This window comes from Pagrus major, chromosome 4, assembly GCF_040436345.1.
Source record: "Pagrus major chromosome 4, Pma_NU_1.0".
Lineage (NCBI taxonomy): Eukaryota > Metazoa > Chordata > Actinopteri > Spariformes > Sparidae > Pagrus > Pagrus major.
Genome location: NC_133218.1, coordinates 29855604 through 29881075, shown reverse-complemented (window position 1 = coordinate 29881075; position 25472 = coordinate 29855604). Strand labels below are relative to the sequence as shown.

General features: G+C 39.8%; 3 protein-coding genes across 3 annotated transcripts; 1 reads left to right on the top strand and 2 right to left on the bottom strand.

The window, feature by feature from the left end:
- Window positions 1-4117: 4117 nt before the first annotated feature.
- slc7a9 (solute carrier family 7 member 9) lies at window positions 4118-12339 on the bottom strand. The gene is made up of 12 exons (XM_073463864.1): window positions 12211-12339; window positions 10920-11067; window positions 8498-8740; window positions 7514-7639; window positions 7305-7404; window positions 6872-6916; window positions 6038-6161; window positions 5734-5837; window positions 5379-5475; window positions 5026-5175; window positions 4326-4500; window positions 4118-4218 (listed from the first exon to the last, which is right to left on the bottom strand). Exons 1-12 carry the CDS (start codon window positions 12325-12327, stop codon window positions 4118-4120), a joined length of 1530 nt encoding a protein of 509 aa, XP_073319965.1. The 5' UTR covers window positions 12328-12339.
- A 3510-nt stretch (window positions 12340-15849) lies between these two features.
- Window positions 15850-19220, top strand: nudt19 (nudix (nucleoside diphosphate linked moiety X)-type motif 19). Its single transcript, XM_073464649.1, has 3 exons — window positions 15850-16742; window positions 17870-18074; window positions 18324-19220. The coding sequence occupies exons 1-3, from the start codon at window positions 15963-15965 to the stop codon at window positions 18542-18544; spliced, it is 1206 nt and encodes a 401-aa protein (XP_073320750.1). The 5' UTR covers window positions 15850-15962; the 3' UTR covers window positions 18545-19220.
- A 5107-nt stretch (window positions 19221-24327) lies between these two features.
- LOC140994232 (regulator of G-protein signaling 9-binding protein) lies at window positions 24328-25068 on the bottom strand. The gene has a single exon (XM_073463798.1). It carries the CDS (start codon window positions 25066-25068, stop codon window positions 24328-24330), a length of 741 nt encoding a protein of 246 aa, XP_073319899.1.
- Window positions 25069-25472: the final 404 nt, after the last annotated feature.

Genomic DNA, 25472 nt, shown 5'->3' with positions numbered 1-25472 from the left:
TGTGTGAAATTGGTGGTTACCCTTTAATTCACTGGCCCAAAATTAGCAAACAACTGCCCAGAGAGTGTGGTGCTTGCTGGGATGTCAGCCAACAGAGATCCAAAGTAGCTCAACAGTGCAATCTTATGTGCATAATTTTTCATGAGTTTTATTGCTGTATGTGCCCACACACTGCTACATGATTTATGCTATGCAATTCATAATATAAAGTATTATAAATATATTCAAACATATTAAATAAAAATGTCTGATTGCTGCAGTTGGACACAGACAAGACAAAGACTGGATCACCAGTCAGCCTTCATTTTCCTGGGAGATTTCATGGCCAGTGGCTCATAGGGAACCAATCTAAACGCAGAGGGTGTCATTATTCAGTAGCCATTACATTGTGCAGTCAACATTTACTTCATAATGATATATTAAAATTAAAAAAAGTATGTGTCCATTGCCAGTTTAAGTAGAAAAGATTATTTGTGCCTTACTTGTGTATGTCCAGTTTATGTTACTTAGTAATTATCTTCTACTACATTTCACAGATAAATATTGTGCTTTTTAATCCACTACATTTATTTGACAGTTATATACACTACAAATTCTAATTTTACATTAAAAAAAAACTTGTAAGCTCATACTCACTTTGTCATGATTCAGATGTCTCTCAGTTGTTAGCTGTTCCACCAAGAGAGATTTCCTCTCTAAACCTCTCGGATGGCTTAGCCAATATTTTATTTTTAAAAAAAGCAAACATTAGAGAAAAATCCCAAAAATGGAAAATGAAAAATGAATGTTTAAATCTTCTTTTATCCCCCATTAATCATCTCACCATGACCCTTTAGATTAGCCAGATTACCCCTGTAGACAGGCTGTGACCCCTAGGTTGAAAATCATCAGACAATGTTGTATTAGAAGGAGATTAAACTAGTTCCACCTTGAAAATGCTACTCACACATTGATCAGAATAAAATAATGCCATATAAAATGATTTATAACTCACAGGGGACATTTTACTACAGGGAATGTAATTTACATTGCTGATAATACCTCTGTGCTTTTACTTAAGTAGGATTGAGAATGCATGATTGAGTTGTAATGGAGACCTTTTACATTGTTGTATTGGTACAACTTCTACCACTAATCCAACTTAACAAAATGTCAAGAAAGATTTGAGTGCTTTTGACAATGCCAGCGCAGTAGGACACTATCTGTATTCAGTTTAGCAGGCTTATATTCATGACATGCAACTTGACTGTGAACTGCTACATCTGCCCCCACCCCCACCATAAGCAGCAAGATAAATGTGGCCTCATTTGTCAAACATATCATCAGGCACACTTATACCACAGAACCACAAGTCACATTTCAATGTGATATAAGGGAGTTTAATGTGGATGTCTGAACCACGAGGAGATATATTTTATCTCTATAAATAAGTCACTGATCTCGTTCTGTATTGTCATCAATTCCCTGAACTCACTGACACTGGATTGAGAGTTGTCTTGCATCATCTCAAAGCACCAACACCACATGAAGACACAACTAAAGACTTTTTTTTGTAAATTCGGAGTGGATCCAAATGGAAAATGTTGTTCTTTCATCCTGAGAACCACTGCCCATTAAAGAGTGATGAAACAGAGAGCAATTGCTCAACTCTACTAAATTTCAGAAAGCCAAAAATATAGGAGGACGGTTTTGATGTAAGCCAGAGGCATTTATGTTATGTTTCAGCTATGTGCTCTGAAACATAACTTCGTCTCTGCCAGGGGAGTCCTGCATTTTGCCAACATATATTCAGTCTTAGTGAGGGACCTGTTGAGTTGATTCTGCAGGACAACAGCATCCTGTGATTAAAGTGCCATGTACATGTCAGCAGAGCCAAACGCAACGGGCTGCACAACCAACACGCTGCTTCTATAGACAGTTCCAACCTAATTTGGCCGACGTTACTGAAACAGCTATTCTGAAAATGTCCTCTCATTCAGCACAGCCAGTGCAGATTTTACTGGCACCTCCGGCAGGAAACCTTCACTTCACCAGGGGTAGTGCACATGGGAGATTCTATTTTGACTGTGTGTGGTGAGACTGTGTGCCACCAGAGGGCAACAAAGACCTGCATTCATTATCATGTTGAGCTACAATGCCTTCATGGCCAGAGACATATTCCCTTAACTTAGATTAATTTAGATATAAGGTGTTTGCTACTGTTAGAGCTCCCACTGCTGCCATTAATCACAATAACATTAAAGTAGTATGATATTACTGATAATGATATCAAATATACATACCATTAATATATGATAAATACATAATATATTAATATTGGGCAAGTATACATATGATAATGACAACACAGACCCTCCATGCCTTTTCAGTTCCATTTAACAATACTGTACTGACATCTAGTGGACAATTATGACCTCGAGCCTCACTCATGATACTCTAATTAACAACTGTGGCTACAAACATATATGGGTGATTTTGTTCACACTACTCTTGTGGTAAATATGAATTTAGTGAAGTTATTAATGTTGGATTTTTGGTTGGATAAAAAAAATTGCAACATGGTTTATTCTGACACTGACAGCTAAATCTACGTCTGTAATATTTGTGATGCTGTAAAAACCCTGTGTACATCAGAACTGGAATAAACAATTCCTGTATTTTTCCTGTAAAAACAAACAACTCAGATTTATACAGTGTTGTAAAAAGTACCCCAGAGTCATACTTGAGTAAAGTAAAAGTCACTCATACAAATATTACTCGAGTAAAAGTATCTGATATAAAATGTACTTAGGTATCAAAAGTAATAATATGGCATTAAATGTACTCACTATTAAAAGTACAAGTAAGTAATTAAACCTTTATTCACATGTATGTACAGTATACACTGTATACTATGGGTTGACCGATTTTCCTAATTATTGAAATCAGTGTGTTACTTTTTAAGCCGTTTGCCGACAAATTCATTTAATAGTGTGCTTCTTTGGGTCTCATGCAGCATGCAATCCGCAAAGTAACAAGTAACTAAAGCCATAAAATAAATGTTGTGATGTAAAAAGTACAATATTTGCAGTATAAAGAAGCAGAAAATGTAAAAATACTCAAGTATAGTACAAGTACGTTAAAACTGTACTGAAGTAAATGTACTTGGTTACATTCCATCACTGAATTTATATCACTGTAAACTATGTATTTGATTATTTTCCAGTATCAGACGTTTGCCTTTCAAGTCTTTCTCACCTCATTCACCTGCATTACATGACTAAAGCAAGTTCCCTTATGTTGATCTGAAGAGTCAGACCGTTATTATATCTGACATGTACTGGAGGTGGTGATTTGCTTGTATTGTTAGTATCATCAGATGCAAGTGTGATGTGAAACATGATCAGTTGTTTGACCTGTGTCTATATCTACTGTAAGTTCTACTAAACACCTCTACCTTTCCAGTCCAATGCAAATATATTTCACAACATGTCATAATCACACACCATTAGCCACACTTCGTTGTGTTGTTTGTGACTTTATGATATACAGAATGTACAGTTTCACAAAAGATTCAGAGAAAAAGCAGTTTGAACTAGGACATTTTTTGCTGCCGAGCCTTCATGTTGTTTCCCACAATCCATTTCCCTTTGCCCAAGTGCAGATTCATTCAGATCTAAATCATCCAGCAGCTTACATCACGTGATCTTTAGCCCAGTAAAAAAAATTATTGCACATTAGCTACATGGAGAAATCTTTATGAGGATAGCTTCCATTTTTTATTTCATTTTTTCATTTTTAAAAAAGGTTGTGTAGTAAAATACTACCTAACATCTTTCATTTGTAGCTGAACAATCACTAAAGGTACGTTTGTGTAAGTGATTTATTTCTCCATGTGGGGAAAGACATCATGAGAATAGGGTCAATCCAGCTCTTCTGTAATATACTGTAACTACAGGACACACTTCAGAAACATGAATCCTCTTTTTTCATCCCTGAACCCAAATGACAAATGGTTTCATCTTACCCTTATACACAGGATCATGAACACAGTGCACTCCCCATTTACCTGTGTCGTGCAGCTATTCAATAGAGGTGAGCTCTGATGTTTAGCTTAGAGCTGCTCTGAGCGGCAAATTTACGGTCCGCTGTTTTCAGTCAACAGCTCTGTCCCCTCCCATTCAGCTTTCTCAGAAGGAACTACTTCCATCAGCAGCTGGAGATGCATCGTGATGGGTCCTACAAGGAGGTATTTTTTATAATCTTATTATTCTGAAGGACAAATTGAAATATTTCAATAACTTGAACTCCTGAATTTCAGTAAAAGAAAATAAGAATGAACTTACTCATGAGTCTGCGTGCCCACTTGACCTTCCGGTAGATAAAAGGGTAGTAGAGGAGTAGTCCACTGAAGATGAAGATGGTAGCGTAGAGGTACTCCATCTCTGGCTGATCAATAATGGGAGCCAGGACTAAGTAGCAGGACACTACGACCATCAGACCTGGTATGACAATCGGTACCTTCAAGTACCGAATCACACAATTACACAAAGTCCACTGTTTACTTCTGCCCTGTGATCACAACTCCAAATGAATTCCCTTAAAAAGTATACAACATTATTGTCAGATAGTGGCAGGGTTTTTATATACAGTATTTAGGTATATTTCATGTGATTACATAGATTATATGTGTGAAATTAATCTAATGATATAACATAAATATAACAGTCACAGGGGCCATTTTTTATGCATTGAGTACATTTACTTTTAATACTTGAAGGATATTTTCTTGATACTATACCCTTCATACTTTCACTTGCGTAACATTTAATTTTCAGTGCAGGGATTTTACTTTACTTGCTGGAAGTAGCATTTTTACTTAAGTAAAGGATCTGAACACTAAATTTTATATTTAGTGTCCTCTGCTCTGCTTCCTCCTAAACACAACACTAGGCTAGTATGTAAAGACAAAGATTGCAGTTTCAGGTAAACAAAGAATCAGACTGCTTAAACACAACTGAGAACTACTCCGTCAGCAGGCCTCACCTTTACTGGTCTATGCAGATCCTTCCGAGTGAAGCGCATGACTATGAGAGCAAGTGCCGTCATACCGTAAAATACCCACCGAGCAAAGCTGAAGTAGGTAATGAGGGTGTTGATGTCTGCTGGGATAATGTAGAAAATAGCCAAAAATCCCTAAAACAAAGAGAAAACAAACAAAAGTTAGCTAAACAAATACCTTGTTAACATGGTGGATAGATTATTTATCTGTGATATTATAATATTGAGGAGATATATTTATTTTAGGTCTATTCACTGTACTTCTTAGCAGCTTTAAATTACTAACCGTGCTCAACAAGCAAATCCAAATTGAAATTCATTTAGCATGCAGGACTCACATTGAATATGAGAGCAGGGGACGGAGTGCAGCGCCTCAGACTGATATAGGACAAGATTTTCACCATGTGACCCTCCCTACCAGACACATACGCCAGTCTGTGAGAAGAGAAAGACAGAGTTTTATGTTGAGTTTTCTTCTTGAGTTCTTTTTGTTCCTAACTCGTTCTTCTTGTCTGCCAAACTCCTTCTACACCAGCAGTCTCACTTTCACTTTCAAATGTCTTGTTTATTTGCGACTTCTCTCTCAAACACACAAGTATGCACACCAAGCGTTTTTTGCACATACGTTCAGGTGGAAAAATGTCTTCTGTAGCTTCTGTGTTTCATATATAATGTGACAGTTGTTTTTTTTACCTGCCGGCAGTGAAGCAGCTTCCGTTGGCAGAGCCGAATGTAGAAAAGACAACAAAGAGAGGAACCATCCATGACATAGGATAGAGGACTCTGTCTCCAAAGGTCTAAGGAGACACAAACAAACCCTTCAGAAAAGACGAGGGAGCGGAGTAAATGAATACTAAGATGTTACTGACCTTTAATCTAAAGTTCTCTGAGGTAAACAAAAAATTTGCACGTACTGTATAAATTAAAAGTAAACTACTTTTAAAACACCATTGCTCAAGACCTCTCGATAACCACAGCAACCATCTACTATTCTTACCACAGCAACAGCTGGAGACAACAGCAGTTCAGTGGGGGTCAGAACAGTGAAGTAAGCAATGTTGACCATCACATAGCACACAGTTACCAAAGGTATCCCAATGATGATGGCCAGTGGCAGGTTCCTGAGATCAGTGGACGGGAAAACACGTTGTGTATTATACACCTGTATACAACTAATTTGCCACAACAAAGACATCTTGAGGAAAACGTAAAGCAGATTGAATTACTTTTTGTGTAGACATTATTAGGAAATGTTGTTAATTAACATAATGGGCAAGTTGCCAAAATGTTGATACTGAACATAACAGTGAAATATTCACTGACAACAGTGGCCAACCCAGGATGTTTGAGGGGCAGGGGCAAAGATACATTAAAAAAAGGGCACCACCTGTATGCAGTGGGGTACCAGTGCACAGAAAGTTGTTTTGTAGTATTAATAGTGAAGAGATTGCACTTCAGTTTTTTCCACTGGCAGTGCACCTTATAAAGTTTTGTCTACTATAGGGGCATCCAAGAGGGCAGCCGTCATCAGGATCCAGGATCAATGGGTCTTGATGATGGCTGGTATCTATGAGTGAGAACAATCTGATGCAGACCCTAGATCTGATTAGCTTAAATTCGATACAGGGCTATCAAGTTTGTTATTGGATGAGGCTTGATTGAATTAAAGGTGAATGTTTGACCTTGGTGGAGGTACAAGCTCTACATAGTGTGAATATACTTCTATGAGCTTGAATACATTTTAAGGGTGTGCAGCCTCCTTTCTCAGACACACTGCTCTGATGTTGCATAAGGACCTATTAAAAATGACAGATGGTTGAGTTTGTCTTACCTGTATGGGTCTTTCAGTTCTTCTGTGATGAAATTCAGTTGATTCCTAAGAAAGAAAGAAAAAAGGGAATGAGATCACAACGAATATGTGTCCTCGATCAAGTATGGTTGCTAGAATTGGCTCCACATCGACATTAACTGTAATGGTATACCAATAATGATTGGATAATACTGCATATAATACAGTAGCTTTACATTAGCAGGGGCCCTTCTGCCGCCTCATGAGTACTTTAACTTTTACTGGAAGGCTGAGTAGGGTCACAGTGTTCCTTATAATTATTATTATTCCTTAATTATTCCTTAAGTCAGTACAGCAGAAAAAGCTGGATGACAAAGAAAACGCCAATGCATTGCCTTAGAGAGGTGTGTGGTCAACCCCATACATCCTGTTAAAAGGCCAAAGTAAAGTGAAGTAATAGTAATAGAACTGTTACCATCCATCATACGCCCAGAGCCCATTATAAAACGCAAGTCCGACTGCTCCAACTGACGGCGATGCGCCTTCAAATGCATTTGACAGAGTCTCAGTTTTTCCTGGACACAAATACACAACAATATATATCCTTATTATCAAATGATTCATCAAAGAACGACCAATTTTAATGTAGGGTATTAAAGAGACTGATAGTGCCAGCAGGCTCACCTTGTGCCAACATGCCGATGCCAGCTCCCACTATGATAAGAATGATGATAAGTTTGGCTGCAGTGAAGAAGTTCTGCACGTAGCTTGCCAGCTTGACACTCAAACAATTGACCATAACGATCAAAACTGAGAAGAGACAAGAAATGTTTTGATATACAGGGTTAGCCTATATACTAACCCTAACCCTATATACAACGCTCCAACTTAGACATTTGAAATTAATTCCACCTCTTAACGAAGAGTTATTATTTATACACTGTACTTTTATGACATCAAATATTTTTTCTTTGTTTTTTTGAACTGTTGTACAAATGTAGCCTATTAGTTATCATAACCTGGAGTCCTCAAACAAGCTAATTATGACTTACAGTATATATGTTCAAAAGATAAGCACTGTAGATCAGAAGTTAATTTTAAAACAGCAGGTTGTTTTGGCAGATAAACTCATTTAAACCTGCATTAACTTATTTGTCACTAGGGGGCAGTATAAACAAATTCACAGAAAATGTAGAAGCATTAACATTTATTTAGAGCTGTGTTACCTGATGAGCTTTTTATTGTCCTTTTAGCGCCTGTTTTGGTCTCCACCAACTCCTGAGAGAGCTATATGACTCTTTAGCTGCTAAATGCTCAACTATCTTCCCCGGCTAGTTACTAATTGCTGAAAACAATTTCCTGCAGCTGCATTTTGTTAATATAAAACCATTCTTGTTATGAGCTTTAAATGGTTAACTTGATTTATACAATGTAATGTTAACTTGACCTGTTGATTACTCAGAAGATATTTTCATGATGATTAACAGAAGCTTCTTGAGATCCTGTTCACACACAGAAATGAAAAGGAAAGAACAATGCAGCCAGTCCAGTTTTACGACTGTAATGCAGGACTTGATCAATACCTAACAATGGCTACTAGGCTGCAGTAGATCCTACGTGTAATTTACTGCTTTTAACCATTAACTGACAAGTAATGGTAAAACTTACATATAGCTGCTGCTGACAGACACTTGGTAACAACAATAGGAGGAGTGCAGCCGGGGTAGAAAGGAGTGGAGGCATATTCTGCAAAGCTCAGTGTGATGATGGCGAAGGAGGCAGGCTTCAGTACCATGAGTGTGGTCCAGGAGTAAAGATAGGCTACGACAGAGCCAAAGGCCTCCATTAAATAGGGATACTCCCCTCCCGACTTGGTGATCATGGTGCCAAGCTCAACATAGCACAGTGCTCCTGTGTAGCCACACATAAAAACACATACACAAAGAGAAGAGGAGACATTTCAAAGTAACTCATCATAAAATTCCTTCTGGTCGAAAATTCAAGGAAGGTTCAGTGCCAATAATACAATATTTTCTGCCGGATGTAATTTTCTGACAACTTGTTATTCTACTCACCAGTGTTTTGGTGGAACTTACAAAAGAAGGAAGGGTCAAGACCGAACTTTGCTTTGGTGCCAGACTGTTGTGCCAGCTGGATTGAAGTCACGCTAAAACCCAGCGTCGTATGACTTCTGATGAAGAAATGCCTCCACAAAATGAAAGACCACAATTCAGAAACTAGGTTTTACAACTTGTTTTCAAGGAAAGAACAATGCGTCAATAAAAAGACGTCAACCTACTCCCTGAAGGGTGTTCTTTCACTTTCTGGAGGTATTTCATTATCAGAAGTCACACAGCGTAGATATGTTGGGTTTTAGTGTGTATCTCCATGCCTCTCTCATTGACTTCAATACAGCTGGCACCACAGTCTGGCACCAAAACAAGACTCTGTGACATAATGACCCTTTCTTCTTTTTAGAAGTTACATGACGTTCTTGTGCTCATACCCTGTCTGACATTCCCCGCCACCTGTCTTACATCAGCCTCGTAGCACCGCGCTGTTCCCAGTGTCTCTCCAACTGCGTCTCACCCCCTCATTACACTCTTCGAAATAAAGGATCCAAAAGGGTTCTTCCTGATGGGCTTGAGGTTCTACCCAGAACCATTTGCTTCTGAAGAACCATTTTTTGAAGACAGGGTTCTTCAAGGGTTCTTTGTAAGAATAAGGGTTCCATTAAGAAACCTTTTTGGAAGAAAGTGTTCTTTAAGGATTATTGAAAGCATGGACGTTAAAATATCCTCACCCTCAAACATTCAGATGTTTACCCATGTGTTAAATTGTATTTTTAAATGTAGATGTATCTGGAATCCCCTTCATCAATTAATTTTACTTGGGTTCTGCCATGGTTGATATCTTTTTCCATCATTTCATGCCATACAATAGTTAACTGTGTACCTTTATTGAATAGACACTATGTTAATTGTATATCCAAGGTGAGATATATTGTGTGTTGTTGTTTTTTTGTTGTTTTTTTATCATTAAACCAGCACAAAAATGACAATTACCAACAGGTGGTTCTAGGTATAACCCATGTTGGGTTCCCAATATAACCCTCTGAAAGGGTTCCAGGTGGAACCTTTAGAAAAGGATTCTACCAGGAACCAAAAAGGGTTCTCCTATGGTAACAAGCCGAAGAACCTTTTATGGTTCTAGTTAGCACCTTTACTTCTAAGAGTGTAGTTAAGTTTGTACGTAAGCCTCTTTATTGGTTCGTCTGTCCTCGTCCTTTTGGCGCTTCTGTTGTCATCTTGTCTCTCCTGTGTTTTTTCCCCGGTCCTTGTGTGTTTTGCATTTGTTCCCCTTGGATTTAAGGTTTGTTCTCCGTTTTTGTTTTACTCTTTAGTTGTCTGAATTCTCTTCGTTGCCAGCTTTTTATTGCCTGCCTAATCACATTTTGGATTGTTGTACTTTCAACTTTGATCTAAGCCTGCCTCAGTGTTTGCATTTGGGTCCCGTTTTTGCAAAGCTGACGGTACCTGTACAGTGCATCTGCTTTGCATCGTCCAGTGGAGGGGGTGAAGCTGACGCTGCCATGGCAGGTAATAGTACATCAGTTTTACACAAACTTTCTGCAGTTAATCTATTCACTATTTGGGTTTGTGTACAGTTTATCAGTTGTTCTCTGCTGGTATTGTCATGTATTGAATATGATATAAAATATTCATAAAATGTGACACTTAGTCAGGGGTCATCACTTTATTCAATGATAGAAAACAGGTTGGGAACCACTGCACTTAAAACCATTGGGTCAAAAATGTACCCAGGAGCGAATAGACAATAGGACTGACCCAATGGCTTATCATGAGCTATCGTTGGTGTTATTGTTATATTACTGTATGAATTAGTCAGGTACAATTAACTCAGTATTGCTTTTTTGAGTTAAACCCCAGTGTTATTTTTATGTCCTTGTTCTCTGTATCATATTACATAAAGTCCTCTGTGGATCTCTTAACCTGTCTCCATACAAAAACAGAAACTAAATGCTCTGATGCTGATTAAAGTCATGCATTGTTTTACAAGACGTTCTCACCCAGAGTGGACAACACACCACAGGTAGCCCAGATGCTGATGCAGGGTCCCACAGCTCCAGAGTACAGCAGAACAGCCTTTGGAGAAATGAAGATGCCCGAACCAATCATAGTTCCCACAATCAGACAGACCCCACTTAACAGACCAACCTGAGAACACGTGGCATAAAAAAGGTAGGTGTTACTTCAGTGAATCACATTTTAACTTTCTTGAAGTCTACATACAGTGGAATTTAGTAATAAGCATTTAGTGAGCAAATAGTATCTAAAATCTCTTAATGCATCTTTAAGTAAAATATCAATAGTTATATATAAATGTCTTAGGTTTCTTATTATCCTTTGCAATGTATACATTTTTGCATAAATTATCTTCAACCACTTACTATGTAATTATGCAATATTTTTTAGCCGTGCTAGCAGAGTTGTTGTAAGGATGGCAATGTCGATAAGTTGATTGGTCTACATCTTTGGTCCAGACTGAAATATTTCAATAACTATTGCTGGTGTGTTTTGTGCAGGTGAAAGGACATTTCCCAAATTACTGTTTACAGTGGCTTTCCAACAGAGACATAACTTCTTCTTAATCTGTTACTTATTTATTTATTTGTTCTTTTTAGTCTTTTAAACACAAAAAAAATCTTATTTTTAAAATCATTCTATGTTTCTGCAAAGCACAAAATTGCATTGTTTCTGAAGGCTGCTATATAAATACGCTTGCCTACTTTTGTTTTTTTGGAAAAAGTCTCAAGAACGACTGAATGTCTGTAGTGTCCTACTGACTTTATATGTAGCACTACCCATAGGACAAAGTAGCATGGCTGTAAATGCTTGTCTTATCTGAGCACATGAAAACTTAACGACCACTGTCATGTGATTCTTTCCCACCTGAAACTGGAATGGATCCAAATTCATCCGCCACAAGCATCACGGACATCTTTTGATTCCATTCAAAATAAACATGTATAGTTCACCTTTTGCAGAACTGTGAGGGGAAAAATTAGGTAACTAATTTTTTTTTTTTTTTTTTTTTTTTTTTTAGAAAAAATGTCATAATAATCTTAATTTATCCAGATAAACCCTTTCAGTCACCCTAAATTCACTTTAGGGCTTAGGGAGCTTAGGGGGGCTGGACAGCAATACTGTGTGGATCACTGTGGCGTTAACAGGAGGAGACAGTTGTTGCGGTACTGCCTGGTACTCACTTCCAGCCCCCATTACTTTAAAAAGGCACGGACGGTGGGATCCTATGGTGCGAACATCTAATGAGACTTTTTCTCAGGAACACACACTCACATCTTTTTGAAGCACTGTTGCCTTCTCTGGTCGCTTGTCTTTAGTCTGACCGTTTACGCTGCGGCCAGTGGAGCCGTTGTGAGACTCCTTCCTCTTCCTGATGCTTCCTTCATCCATGTCAGTCTGCTGGTACACAAACAAAAATGTATGCACACATTTTAAACCAGTTCATCTTTGTTGTGTTTGTCCAAGGTCATCAGGGCTTTACAGGGAGTCTGTGTCTTAATATTGGCAGTAAAAATTGTCCAGCAAAACAGCTAGGCAAAACAACTCTGGAAAAAACACGCCCCAAACCAAATGTGTTTACGTTGTTAATCCTATAATCTGATTGTATTACTAGAAAAGGCCATGATCTGGATCTATTGCACGAATCTTGACTTTGACTTTGCAAAGTGTTTCTTTAGATGAAGACACTGTGTGCCACAAATCAGCCCACATCAAGTGATCTTTTATACACTTACTGTCAAGTGGGTCAGCTCAAGAAATGGTTGTCCGGTTCAGTCTCTGGACAGGCTTCATCGACTGAAAAGTAGCTAAACTTCTTTATTCTGGTTTAGGGTGGATTTTCACTTTGCTGTGAGAGGACCACCATAAATTCCAAGAAGTCATGCACCTTGTGTAATCATTGTTTGTGTGGAGATTTTAAGTCAAACCATGGCAGATTTCTGTTCTATCTTAGTACTAAACAGACATAGTCACTTATTATTATTAATAATCAAATTTTTATCATTATGATTATTATTAAATTATTGACTTAGACTGACACACAATATACACTAAGTCCACATGATAATGTTTAACTTTAAAGTTTTGTGCAACAAAAAAATACATGCAACAAACATAAAAACTCATTCTGTCCTGTTCACTAAATACCTTTAAGGACAGAATCTGATGGTGACTTTGCTAACGTCCAACTTGTTTCATGACAATAAACAAATAAATAAATATTTCAACAGATTTTTCACTTACATGAGTCAGACAAAAACCACCTCAATGATGCTCCATGAACCTTTAATGTAGCTACTTTTGAGCAAAGCTACAGTGACCCCAAATAATAGTGAGCCAAGTTAAATGAAGCAGAGCAGGAATGTCAGATGCAAATGAAAACCTGGGGCTCCCTGCCACTGAGCGCACTCCTCCACTGGGAGGTTCCCACATCTGATTGGACATCCTAGTCCTTGTAGAAAAGGAGGTGGGTAAAGACAGGGAAGCAGAGTGTTCCCGAGATAGTTTAGTTTCTGGGTGAAATCCAGAGCTCAAAGGTCTCGTGTACAACGTACTAGCTAGGAAAAGCAGAGGGATTTTTCATCTGTGTTTTGAACTATACCACATTCACATTTTCAAATTTTTTTTGGATAATATTCATGAAATTTCAACTAAATGTAGAATCTGTATAGTCTGAAACACTGATCTGAGTCAGAAAAAAGTTTGTTTGTTTTTAATATATATATATATATATATATATATATATATATATATATATATATATATATATATATATATATATATATATATATATATATATATATATATATATATATGGCAGTGCAATATCGCAATCATTCCATCTGTTGCTCAGGTACCAGTCCAGAAATCCCACGAAGATGCTAGAAGGGCTCACAAAGTTAGATGTGGCTGATCCAATAGGAGACACTATATCATTTTCTTTACAGTTTCTAGTTTTTACACTATTGACACTTTCAGGACAGTTTCAGTTTTCTTTAGAAAGCCCCGAAAGACTTCCTCCTGTCTGAGTTTACCTGTGACTTCCCTCACAATGCCTCTTTGATAAGGATACATGACACCCCTGCATGTGTATGTGTCTGTGCACACATTTGTGTGTTACATTCCCTCTCTACTCTGCCCCTCCTTCTCCTGCAAAGTCTCTTTCTGTCCGAGAACTTACATTTTACACAGTAATGTTCCACTCTGAGTCCTCCTTTGCATCGGCGCATCATCACATTTCGTCAGTTGTATTGAAATGTCAAGCTTCTTCTTTGCTGACCCAAGCCATCCCCTTGCATGTGCACAAGTGTAAGCCTCGGCAGAGTTATATTTGCAGATTATTCTAGCCTTCAAAACGTTAAATATGAGAAGAGTTTAAAGAAAGATGTACACTGAAATGTTAAGATCTGTGCATTAGTTTCTATAGCACATGTATGTAAGGCATGCTTTATGTTGAATTTCTTAATCTTAAAATCTAAAGTAGGAATAGCTTACATAACGTAATGTGCAGAGTGTAGTATGATATATTCTCAGTGATAAACAGACGTAAGTAGAAGGTTTGCACAATACATTGTATTTTGTATTGTATACAGTATTTATTTGCACTATTCATAATACTGTAATAAGTAAAGTAAATCCAAAATGGACCAAAAGTAACTCTTTTTTTCATTTTACCAATGTTTCAATTTGTGTTTATGCACTTAATCTCAAAGATGACATCCTCAAAAAACGATACAGGACGTTAATGAATGTGCAAGTTTTACTGTTTGATCCACAATTGATTTGTAACACTGACTTTCCTCCTGTGGCCAGTGGCTGAAATACTAAGGACATGTTTTTATGAAAAGAATTGAAATAGTTGTTACAGACAGACAGCCTCGCCTGCTCATGGTAATCTGTTAACACATTGGCGTATGAACTCAGTAACCCCGAGAAACAAGAACTTCTGACTAATAACACGGTGCAAGTTTCACACACATTCACTGGGGCTTAGGATCATGCATTTACAGCAACACTCTTGGTGAGCCTGTGTGCTTTCATAGCTGCATATCAACCAAGTGAGGATGAAAATATTCCCATAAAAACAGGCAAATGAATGACAAAATCACAATGATTATGTTGTAATACCTTTAACCCAACAGGAAATGGGCTTCTGTTTCTTCTACCATGTTAGGCTTCGCTCCATTGTGTGGTGGAAGTTATACCATATACAGATACAGTCACACTTGCTGAGTAAAGCAGGAAAACATAGAAAAGGGAGAGCTAGGGAGGAATAGTAGACGGCACTGAGCACAAAGATCGCCTCACACACACACAAAAGCAAGTTTCTCACACACAAATGAAACACATCAAGGACACCAGCTCACTTCAGGACGGCTCAACACTCACACAAGTTCATATAAAGTAATGATATAAAAGGTAATTAATGATATAAGGTAATGACACTGTGTGCCTGTCAGTGAGTTACATCAAAATATAGATATAATATATAAATATAGATATAGAGCATAATAGAAAATTGAACACAGTTTTAAAGTCCAAAAAATGAGCAGTTTGACAGTGAAGGAAAGTCATGTGGGCAAGTACAAGAACAGGAATTGAAATGATTTATTGATCAGTATTAGTCACATCCAATATGTCATACAAATACAATGCTGATTTGATTTATAATAATAATAATTATTATTGTTATTATTATTATTATTATTATTATTATTATTATTATTATTGTTGTTGTTGTTGTTGTTGTTTTGCACTTTTACAAGTAAAAATCGATCGACTGATTAATCAATCACTAATCGATTTTTTTTTTAGGACACATAATAAAATACATGCGGGGCCTGTGGGTCATTCAGCCTGTAGGTGGCGGTAGCAGCTCGTGTCAGCTGTGCTCGTGTCCTTCCTGAAAACACGTCACTTCCACCAAAAACAAATGTCTCGAGGAAGCCCCGGCAGAGCGGCCCGTGAGTGTGACTTTCAGAAGCACTGAGTGAAAATCAATAAAAACGTCTGTTGGTAGTTGTAGGATGAACACCACCCTGAGGCACTGGAAGGAGGCGGCCACTCTTATCTTAGCCGCGGGCCACAGGCTCGGCGCGGACAGTCTGTCGTCAAGGACACCGCTGTCCGCCGCTCCAGGTTCACCGCTGGCCGGCAGCCACGGACCCTCACACCTGCCGCACAGGTCCTGCTTTGATTACGACGTTTTACTGCTCAAACGAAGCAGCAAAAGCGGCTTCATGCCCAATGCTTACGTGTTTCCCGGCGGCATGGTGGACTCCTCGGACTTCTCGAGTGAATGGTTGGACATTTTCAAGTCTTTCTGCAGCTCTCCCAGCTTTGGTTTGACAAGTGTGAAGCAGCCGGTGGAGAGCAGACCTCCCATCTTCGCCACAGACCGGCTGAAGCTGGGCTCTCCCATCCCGGGGGAGGTCGCCTTCCGGATCTGCGCCCTCAGGGAGACGTTTGAGGAGTCTGGAGTGCTCCTGGTGGTGTCCAAACCGGAGGAGAAGAGCTCGTTGGAAAGCATAAAAGACAACCATGTGCCACACAGCACAGTAAACGATCTGTGCAGCAGTGAACTCACCAAGTGGAGGACTCTGGTGAACCAGTGCCCCTCCAACTTCATCAGGATGTGCAGAGAGCTGGAGGTGTTGCCCAACATCTGGGCCTTACATGAGTGGGGCAACTGGCTGACTCCCAAAGGTCGATACGGTGTGACGAGGTTTGACACAGCTTTCTTCATCTGCTGCCTGCAGGAGATCCCTCACACCCTGCAGGACGAGAAGGAAATAGTGCGCTTTCAGGTGATTAATCAATTAATCTGTTCATACAACACACTCAGAAACTATAAGTAAAATAAATGGACAAGTGAGTGTGCAGTCAAAAAATATGTGATCATAAGAGCTTTAAAAAAGAAAATCAACTACTCTGATGATTGAGGAGAAATATATCTTCTTCTTTTTTTTAATAAAACTAATGCAGTAGAATCCAATATCATAGATAAGCATATGAGCAAGGTACGATAACCATCAATTTTCATCCCCAGATATGCTGCGAAACTGACAAACTGCTGCGACTTTACTTATAACTTCCGTATGCGTTAGTAAACTTAATATTGTAGCGAGAACGATAACATGGCCAGACAGATATAACACTCAGTATTATCTTCTTTCAGATACATCTGTCAGCTAATAAGTAAAAAGACATTTTAATTTATATTAAAATATTAATATATCATTTGTTTACCAGAGAGCACTGACAAGTTGATGTTTCAGCGTCCATCGATCACATTTTTTGGAAAAATTCAAAGGGATTTGTGTAGAAATTGTGTATTTTACATGTTTGTTTTAGAGAACAAACGTTCTACCTACTATATTATATCATTATCAGACTTTTTGAACTCCCAGATATCTTGTATTGAATGTAATATCCTTTGGTGTTAGGAAAAACAAGCCATGTGAAAATGTCACTTTTGTCACAACACAACATTTTATAGACAGAACAGTGATTCGATTAATAGATCAATTGAATCCATAATGGATAGTTTTGTTAGTTACAGCCCTAGCAGTCATACTAATGACTGAAGGGCCTCAAAGGCGGTTTAAAAAGTTTTTTAAAAGGGGTTAGGTGAGTTGACAAACAAATCTTGTTAAAGGTTAACAACTGTCCAGTACAAGGAGGACAGTTTAGGTTGAGACAACTAGTGCTGTAGCTAATCCAAGCACAGGACAGTTCAAAGCATAATTCATTCCTCCCCAAATTACTCAATGTTGCTTCATGATTATGAAATGATGATGAATTGTAATGTAACGTTATGTTATTGGTAAACACTCCCTCTCTCTCTCTCTCTCTCTCTCTCTCTCTCTGTGTGTGTGTGTGTGTGTGTGTGTGTGTGTGTGTGTGTGTATGTGTGTGTGTGTGTGTGTTTCAGTGGTCCACACCCTCAGAGGTCCTGCAGAGCTACCAGGCACGGGAGTTGTGGATCGCCCCTCCACAGTTCTATGAGCTCAGCCGCATGTGCCGCTTCCCTTTGCTGAACGACCTCCACAACTTCTCCAGCCAGCGTGCCACAGAGGGCTGTGAGCACTGGTTGCCCGTTGTCATAAATGATCCACACTACATATCGGTGCTGCCAGGTACTGATCATTTATCTCATCTATTCCACATCCAAACCAGCAGTGAAGCCAAGCAGATTGTCCATTAAGTAAAGTATATATTTAATGAAACACAGCGGGAAGAACACCTCGTTCCATGATGTTCCATCATGTTACCCATGTTACTCATCTTCTTGCGTATGACGATAAGTTTCTGAATGAAACAGTAACATGAAGGCTAATGATAAATTAACTATGTCTGTCTGCTTTTTTCTGTTTCCGTCTTTCCAGGTGACAAACTTTACCCATTGGACACTTCAGGTGAGGCTGAGACGGATAAGAGCGCAGACCCTCCGCAGGAGCATCATCAGGATTCTGGACTGCACCGCATGTTGATCTCAGATCCATACAGTTTAAGTCTACAGATCACCATCACGCCCAAGTACAACCATGTGCTCCCTGTTGTAGGACAAGCCTTAGAGAGCAAAGCTGACTCAAACAGTCAGCTTTGACTTGCCCAACCTGCAGTACAGGCCCCACAACTCCTCTGTTTGTGCTAATATCAGATAACATCTGCTTTTTCATAGCCGACATGAGGGCTGCACAATGAATCGAAATTGCAATATGACTAAGTGCAATATCCAAATTGCAAGGACTGCAATTGTTTTATATTTACACCTTTGCTTTTCCCACTGTAACATGTCAAAATGTGCTCAGTGGAAAAGGCGTAGTGAGTCCTCGACAGTGACAAGCCTGGATCTCCTTTCTTCGGAGTATAACCCCCTTATCTTAACATGACTGTATTAATGCCTGTTAAGGTTTGTTATTTGATTTTTTTTTTTGTCTTTGGACTGTTATGTCACAGTCACTGCCATCAGATTTAGTTTGTTTTTTTTATATAATTAACAAATATGGAGTAAATGCTAATGGCCTTATTGTACACAGGACTTGAGGAGGCCTCATTAAGAGGGTGATCAAACTTGAAGTGGTTCAGGCACTTTGTTTTGGTGTACGCTGCTGAATTTTGTTTGATTAAAGGAGATTGTTCCTTAAAACATATCACTCTGATTAAAAGTATAACTTTAAATCTGACTTTTTATAATAGTTTATTTTGTCAATTATGAGCAACTTGTGATGAAATATTAAGAAGTGAGTTCTATGTGGAAATAAATATTAAATTGTTTTATACGTGCTGGCTGGACCTTGTCTTTGAATTTTAGTTTGCTCCACACTAAAAGGAAAACACAGCAGTAACTGTTTTATTTTGACCAAATTTAGCTTTTAAGTAACCATAGTAACAGGCTGAGAACTAAATATATTAAAAGGATAGTGAGACAACACCTGCAGCTAAATGGTGGTGTGTGTGTGTCTGTGTGTGTGTGTTTGTGTTATGATTGCACTCCTACTGAGAGGGACTCTCAGTTGGAGTGCGTATGTCAGTGGTGGAGGCACTGCAGGGCTTCCACCCTTACTCCTTTGGGTGACTTCCCTGCTCGCAGCAGTGTCCTTCATGGCAAACTGATAACTCGTAAAAAATCATCTCTGTCAAACGGTTCTTACCTTTGTCTGACATTTATGGATGAATTAATTATTAAAACGATCAATTGTATTCATTATTAATTGGCTGTTTTTACAGATGCAGTCTCAAACTGCTTTGAGTTAACTGAAAACGGAGCTTTTGGAAAACCTGCCGGGGTGAAGATATTCAGCAACTGCGGTTTTTTGGCTTGTCTTGTTCTGATTGGCCAACGTGGCCTTACGGTAGAGGTCATATCACTACCTGTTACCTGTTGCTTTGGCGTACGCTTCACAGCCTGCGTTTGCATTTTCATACTGTGTGTGGGCAGGTATTTTTTTGAACAGGTCAGTAGCTGGGCATGTTATTTAGCATGGCTAAATGCTACAGAGGGAACACAATGGACATTTCACTGTGTAGCATTATGCTTACTTGTAATCACTTGGTTTAATCTTGTGCCCCAGTCTAAAACACACAATGATGGTATGCCCTGTATCCTGGTTTTTTCCTACACACTAGACCTTTAAAACAATCAAGTAGATCCAGTGCAATGCACAGCAAACTGGTCAGTGTTGATCTTCAACTGTCAAAATAATTTGTTACTATAAATGTTGTGTTGTTTTTAAAAAAGCATAATCTTTTAAAACAAACAAAATATATAGTTTAGGAGTCCAATTTCTGGCCATAATTCCTCATCTCTTTACACTTTAGATGTACAAATCCATATATAGAGTGATTAAATCTATTGATTTGGGATTTTCTTGTGAAATCTTGTGTGTGTATTATAATGTTGCTCCTGTTTTAGCCAGGTAAGGTACCCTTAAGTCTCTCTGACCTGATCATAGCATTTTTTCCTGACTTGATGACAGCACAGAAGAGCACCACTCAGTCTGGTTTCCATCTTTTTGACACATGTCATCTGCCAGCGTGGGGGAGGATTCTGAGGTTTCGTCCCCCACCCCTTCTGTCCTCACACCACACATCTTCTGCTTCGAGTGCTGTGTGTGTGGGATGGCGGTGGCAGAAGGGGGTGAGTCGAGATAACACCGCTCAACCTTCTGTGCTGTTTGCGCTGGATAGTCCGTTGAGGGTTTCTATGGCAACTCACAGCCTTGGAAACCCACCATCTTCGTCCAGATGAGGTGATGATGCAGCGGTCTGTCTCTGCCAAAGCTGCGGCTCGCCTCTCTGTGAACCAGTCTGTGTGGCTTATGGGTTCCCAAGAGTGGAGTGAAGCAAATAAATGGCTCTGTCATGCATAAATTCAGATAAAACACCTCCAAACAGCTGTAGAGGAAGTGGACTTACTCACCTGTGAGGGGTCAATCTATATACCTAATGAAGCACATGCTCTAAAACTTTGATGCCGAGGCTATTTTGAGAAGCAGCTTATATAACAGAGATTGCAGCAAAATCATTTTTAACATGCCTGAAACAGTCTCAAAGTTGCATCAAGGTAGACTCTGTGCATGAACATTCCTCCACCTCTTGGAGGGACATTTTTTAGTGCAAGTGCAGCGTTTCTGGAGGCTTCCCCTCGTCCACTATTTAAATGCTCTCCCTTTCCTCCCCATGTTTAATTAATCGCCCTCATATTTTTGGATCTCCGGATGACAATGTAAGTCTGTCGTGAATTTCAAGAGGCTCATGACTCATTGTTAGCAGAGCTCGGTGCCTCTGTGAGATGACAACAAGGATAAACAAGATGTCAGAAAGCCTGCTATGTGAATCGGGTGTGAGCGCAGCATGCCACTGATTTTTTTTCATGCATCAAAGTCCTGCCAAAAAATACTCTCGGCTCAGTGGCCTCAGTGCTTTTAGGAGTCAAGTTCTCTTGCATTTCAGCATTTTTTTTCATGACGTTCTATTAATGTTTCTAACCTCGAGGGGCTGAGAAGCCACAGACAGACTGCAGTCAGAGTTAAAACACAGTGGAAAACAGGAGAAGGCATTAAAGCAGTCTGCTGAATAAACATTTAATGTCCCAAATGATTGCTATCTTAACTTGAATATTTTACACTACAGTAAGAAAAATATAATTTTGTTGCAAATCCATTACTGCCACAAGGAGTTCTTAAAAGAAGAAGGTGGCTGTAATTGAATTTAATCCTTTTAGATTTTTACAAACTAGCAGCCTGCAACGACGGCTGGATGGTCTTTAAATGCCAGCGGTCTACTTGCTGCATACAATTACTGGATCACCTCCTCAAGGATGGGGGAGGTGATCGTTCAGAGTGGATTTAGAGCTCATCTCATGTGCAACTGTTGAGCTCTGAGCAGCTCCAGCAGACTTTTAATTAGATTTCACGTTGGAGCAATAAGTCAGCATTTGTAAAAAAGGATTATAAAATTGCTGCACTGTCAGTGATAGTGGACAACATGGTTGTATTCATCCTCCTGAGATCACTCTGTCCAACACCAGTCAGTGACAAAAACTAGCTGACGTCAGAGGATCTTTGTGATTCAGGAACAGAGGAGAGACACAGAATCCTTACAGTAACATCTCAGCATTGATAATTTAACACTTCTCTTGAGGAGTATTTGTTAGCAGCACGCTAAGGCCTTTTGTACTGTCTGCTATTTTCAGTCTTTAATTCAGCTCCTGGTGCAGACCTTGTAAATAGTCATGCAGTGCTGTTCTTTTTCATAAATGTATTTACAAAAAGGTGCCATAAACTATATAAATTATGGAGAATGTAATAGGTACTTATTTTAACTTCATGTTTTCTAATCTTGTTCTCTATTGCTGCTGGTCCCTGAGAGCTACAAAAGCAAACACTCTGTATGACTACAGTGGCACATAAAGAGTCTTATCTTATCTTATCGTATTTATTGATCATTTCATCATCTCAATTCCAGTTTGGGAAAATGTAATTGAATTAAATTAAGACTATGTTGCACCCACAGAGAAATTTGTGTCAAATAAATAATACAGTTTTGAGGAAGAAATTAAGTGTTGAACTAAATTTGAAACATTTGGATATTTCCCCGGTATGATGTTGCATGAGCTTTACTGTTCAGTTACTGTGAAAAGAAGTCACCAAAAGATCCTCATGGTTGTCATCAGGTGAAAGGAAGGTAGGAGTAAAGTGACGAGAATCAAAGTGACACCCATGTTTTTGGCACACAAAATGTTCTCCCCACTGAAAATGCATTTTTTTTTAGGTCAGTCTTTCTAAAACTGTAATGAAGAAAAGGAGACACACGATCGGCCACCGCAGAGCATCATCATTTGCTGTTCTTGCATCTTATTTCATAAAATCACACAAAGTTTGCAAAGTTCAAAACAGCCACACTCTTGCAAACAAGCATCTCTCCGTTAAGGTTTTAAGACTGAGATTTCAGACATGAAAATATGTCTTTATGAAATCATGCATGACCCAGGACAACTGTCCCACCGCCCAGTCCCTGTTAACAGCCACCGGTGCAGCTTTGGCTCTTACAGCTTTCAGTTCACCTACATTATGTACCGTTCCAGAAATACCTTCAAAGACTCTTAAAACTAAAACCATTAGGGAGTTAAAGCATCTGTCCTAGTCTTGTTTTCATTTTAAACCGACCACTATTTTAACACCAAGGTGCTTATGTGCAAGACAATAATCCTCTGCTAAAAAAAACCAACACAATCCTCTGTGTACATCTGATGTACTGTATGTATGTCAAGCACATTAGTATCTGCTCTCATCTAAAACCATTAGATTTAACTCATAGGCCTCATGTTGCATTCATCAATCCATGCAAAAAGAAAAACCTCGGAGCTGCTTCTGCAAACTGCAAGCACATTCTCAACTGTGTTGCAAAATTTTATTATAATAAATATACTTATGTATGTACATTATCTGACACAGAAGTCTGTATAAACCCCTCTATTCACATGTTGCGATGCATACATTCAACACTGTTTGCAAGAAAAGAAAAAAAAAACCTGAAAAGGAACATGAACAGGCTTACAGTGAAAGGGTGCACTGATAAAAAATAAAAAAATAGACTGTGTACAGTCTCTTAGGTCCCAAGGCTCCCTTGAAGCACATTGTGATTCAATGCAATGAAGTAAGATGCAGGCCTTCTACAATCTGACTGTACAGATCTGATATTAAAACTGTGCTAAGAGGAGTGTGGAACAGTGCAGGTTAGATCACATCCAACCTGTGTGATGTGAGGAGCTCTTAACTGTAACCCTGGCTCTAATGGGTCCCCATATAACATGACCCTACTTCTCTCACTATACTGCGGATTGTCTCCCCCCCTGCTCGCTTTGCTGGAGCACATCTGACTTTGCTGGATTGAAATTCATAAACTGAAAGCATCAATCAGCAGAACATCAGGGGGAATACTTAAGTGTAGGCTACATTTACGCTTGAGCTTTTCCACTAATCCACTTGGATTACGTGTTGCTTGTATCATCCTGATGGCCAGACACTGTCACGTAATTTCATGACTTTTTTTTTCTCCCCCACTCTTCCAAAAATACCATAACCCCTTGGCCTCTCAAAAACACTTGGCTAACCTCAAATTGTGCCGTCCATTCTCACGCACACTGGCCTATATTATACTTTTTTTTTTTTAAACTTTTTTTTTTTTCTTAAATCTAGTGCAACTCCCTCAACTCCACCGAATACATTCACAAATCCGAGAAAAATGTATAACTTCGTGTGTCCGCAATTTTTCAGCCCCTCATGCCCACAATGCTGTGGAGCTGCTGGCTCTGAGCCACCGTGGCGCTCCGGTGGGCGGCCGCGCAGGGTGTCCATCAGGGTGGGCTGCTGCTGGTTAGACAGTTCAGGACATATTGATGACCAGATATCCCAGAACCACAGCGACAACGATGATGACTAAGAAGACGAGCACGGCGCAGATGGAGGCGAAGCCAGCATCCCTGTTGCCTCCTCCTTCCTCCTCTTTGGGCTCCTCTTCGCAGATGGAGATGACGCCGACGGAGGAGTTCCCCACGCTCATGTTGGACTTGAGCTCCGCGCCCGCCTCCTGCTTCGCCTCCACGGCCCACGGCGCCACCTGCACCTTCATCTCCATCTCCTCCATCATCTGGGTCACCTGGGAGATCTCGGACTGCAGTTCCCGCAGGTCGGCCGTGTCGATGTTGCTGTCCGCCTCGTACTTCATGTTCTGCACGCTCATGGCCCGGGCCGCCACGGTGGTGGTGCTGCCGGTCATCCCCGTCTGGATGAGGTGTCTCGTCGGCACCTTGAGGGGGAAATCCTGCCCTATCTCCAGGGACCTCTTCATGTCCACCTCCAGGAGCTCCATGCTGCTCGAGAACAGCACCCATAGGCGCTCGTACTCGGCCCGGTCCTCTTTGCTGATGCTCTTGTCTTTGAGCAGAGAGGTCAGTTTAGTCCTGTTGGCCACGGCCAGCTCCTGGGCCTTTTTGCGGGTCCTCTTCAGCTCCTCTCGCAGGTTCTGCGAGTCCGAGGTGCTTCCCAGAGCGATCACCAGATGCCTGTAGCAGGCGGTCACTTTATTCAAAGCGTCCAGCATTGTTTTGCACTCATCTTTCCCCATGACTGCTTGGCAAAATAATAAATCTCCTCGTCAAAAGAAATATGAAATAATAAACAAAAGGAAGCTTGGAGAGAAATGGCGAGCTGTCAGTGACGGCGCTTCAGCCACTGTCCTTAGTTTAGTTTCCACAGGAGCACACCCCCACCTCTGCAAATCCCCTCAACGCACTAGTCAGAGCAAATTCCTCTCTATCCATGCTCCTTCCTGTCTGCAAGCAGGCACAGAGAGCGGCTTAGAAATTAATGCGTCCGTAAACGGCTTTGGGCTACCTTTGCGCTTCCAGGCTCGGGATCAAACAGCGCCGGAGCTCCTCTCCTGCAGAGCGCGGAGGCTGAATGGATGTGAAACAATCCAACCTCTCCCCCACCCCTGCTTTTTTTTTTTTTTTTTGTATGAGATTAACA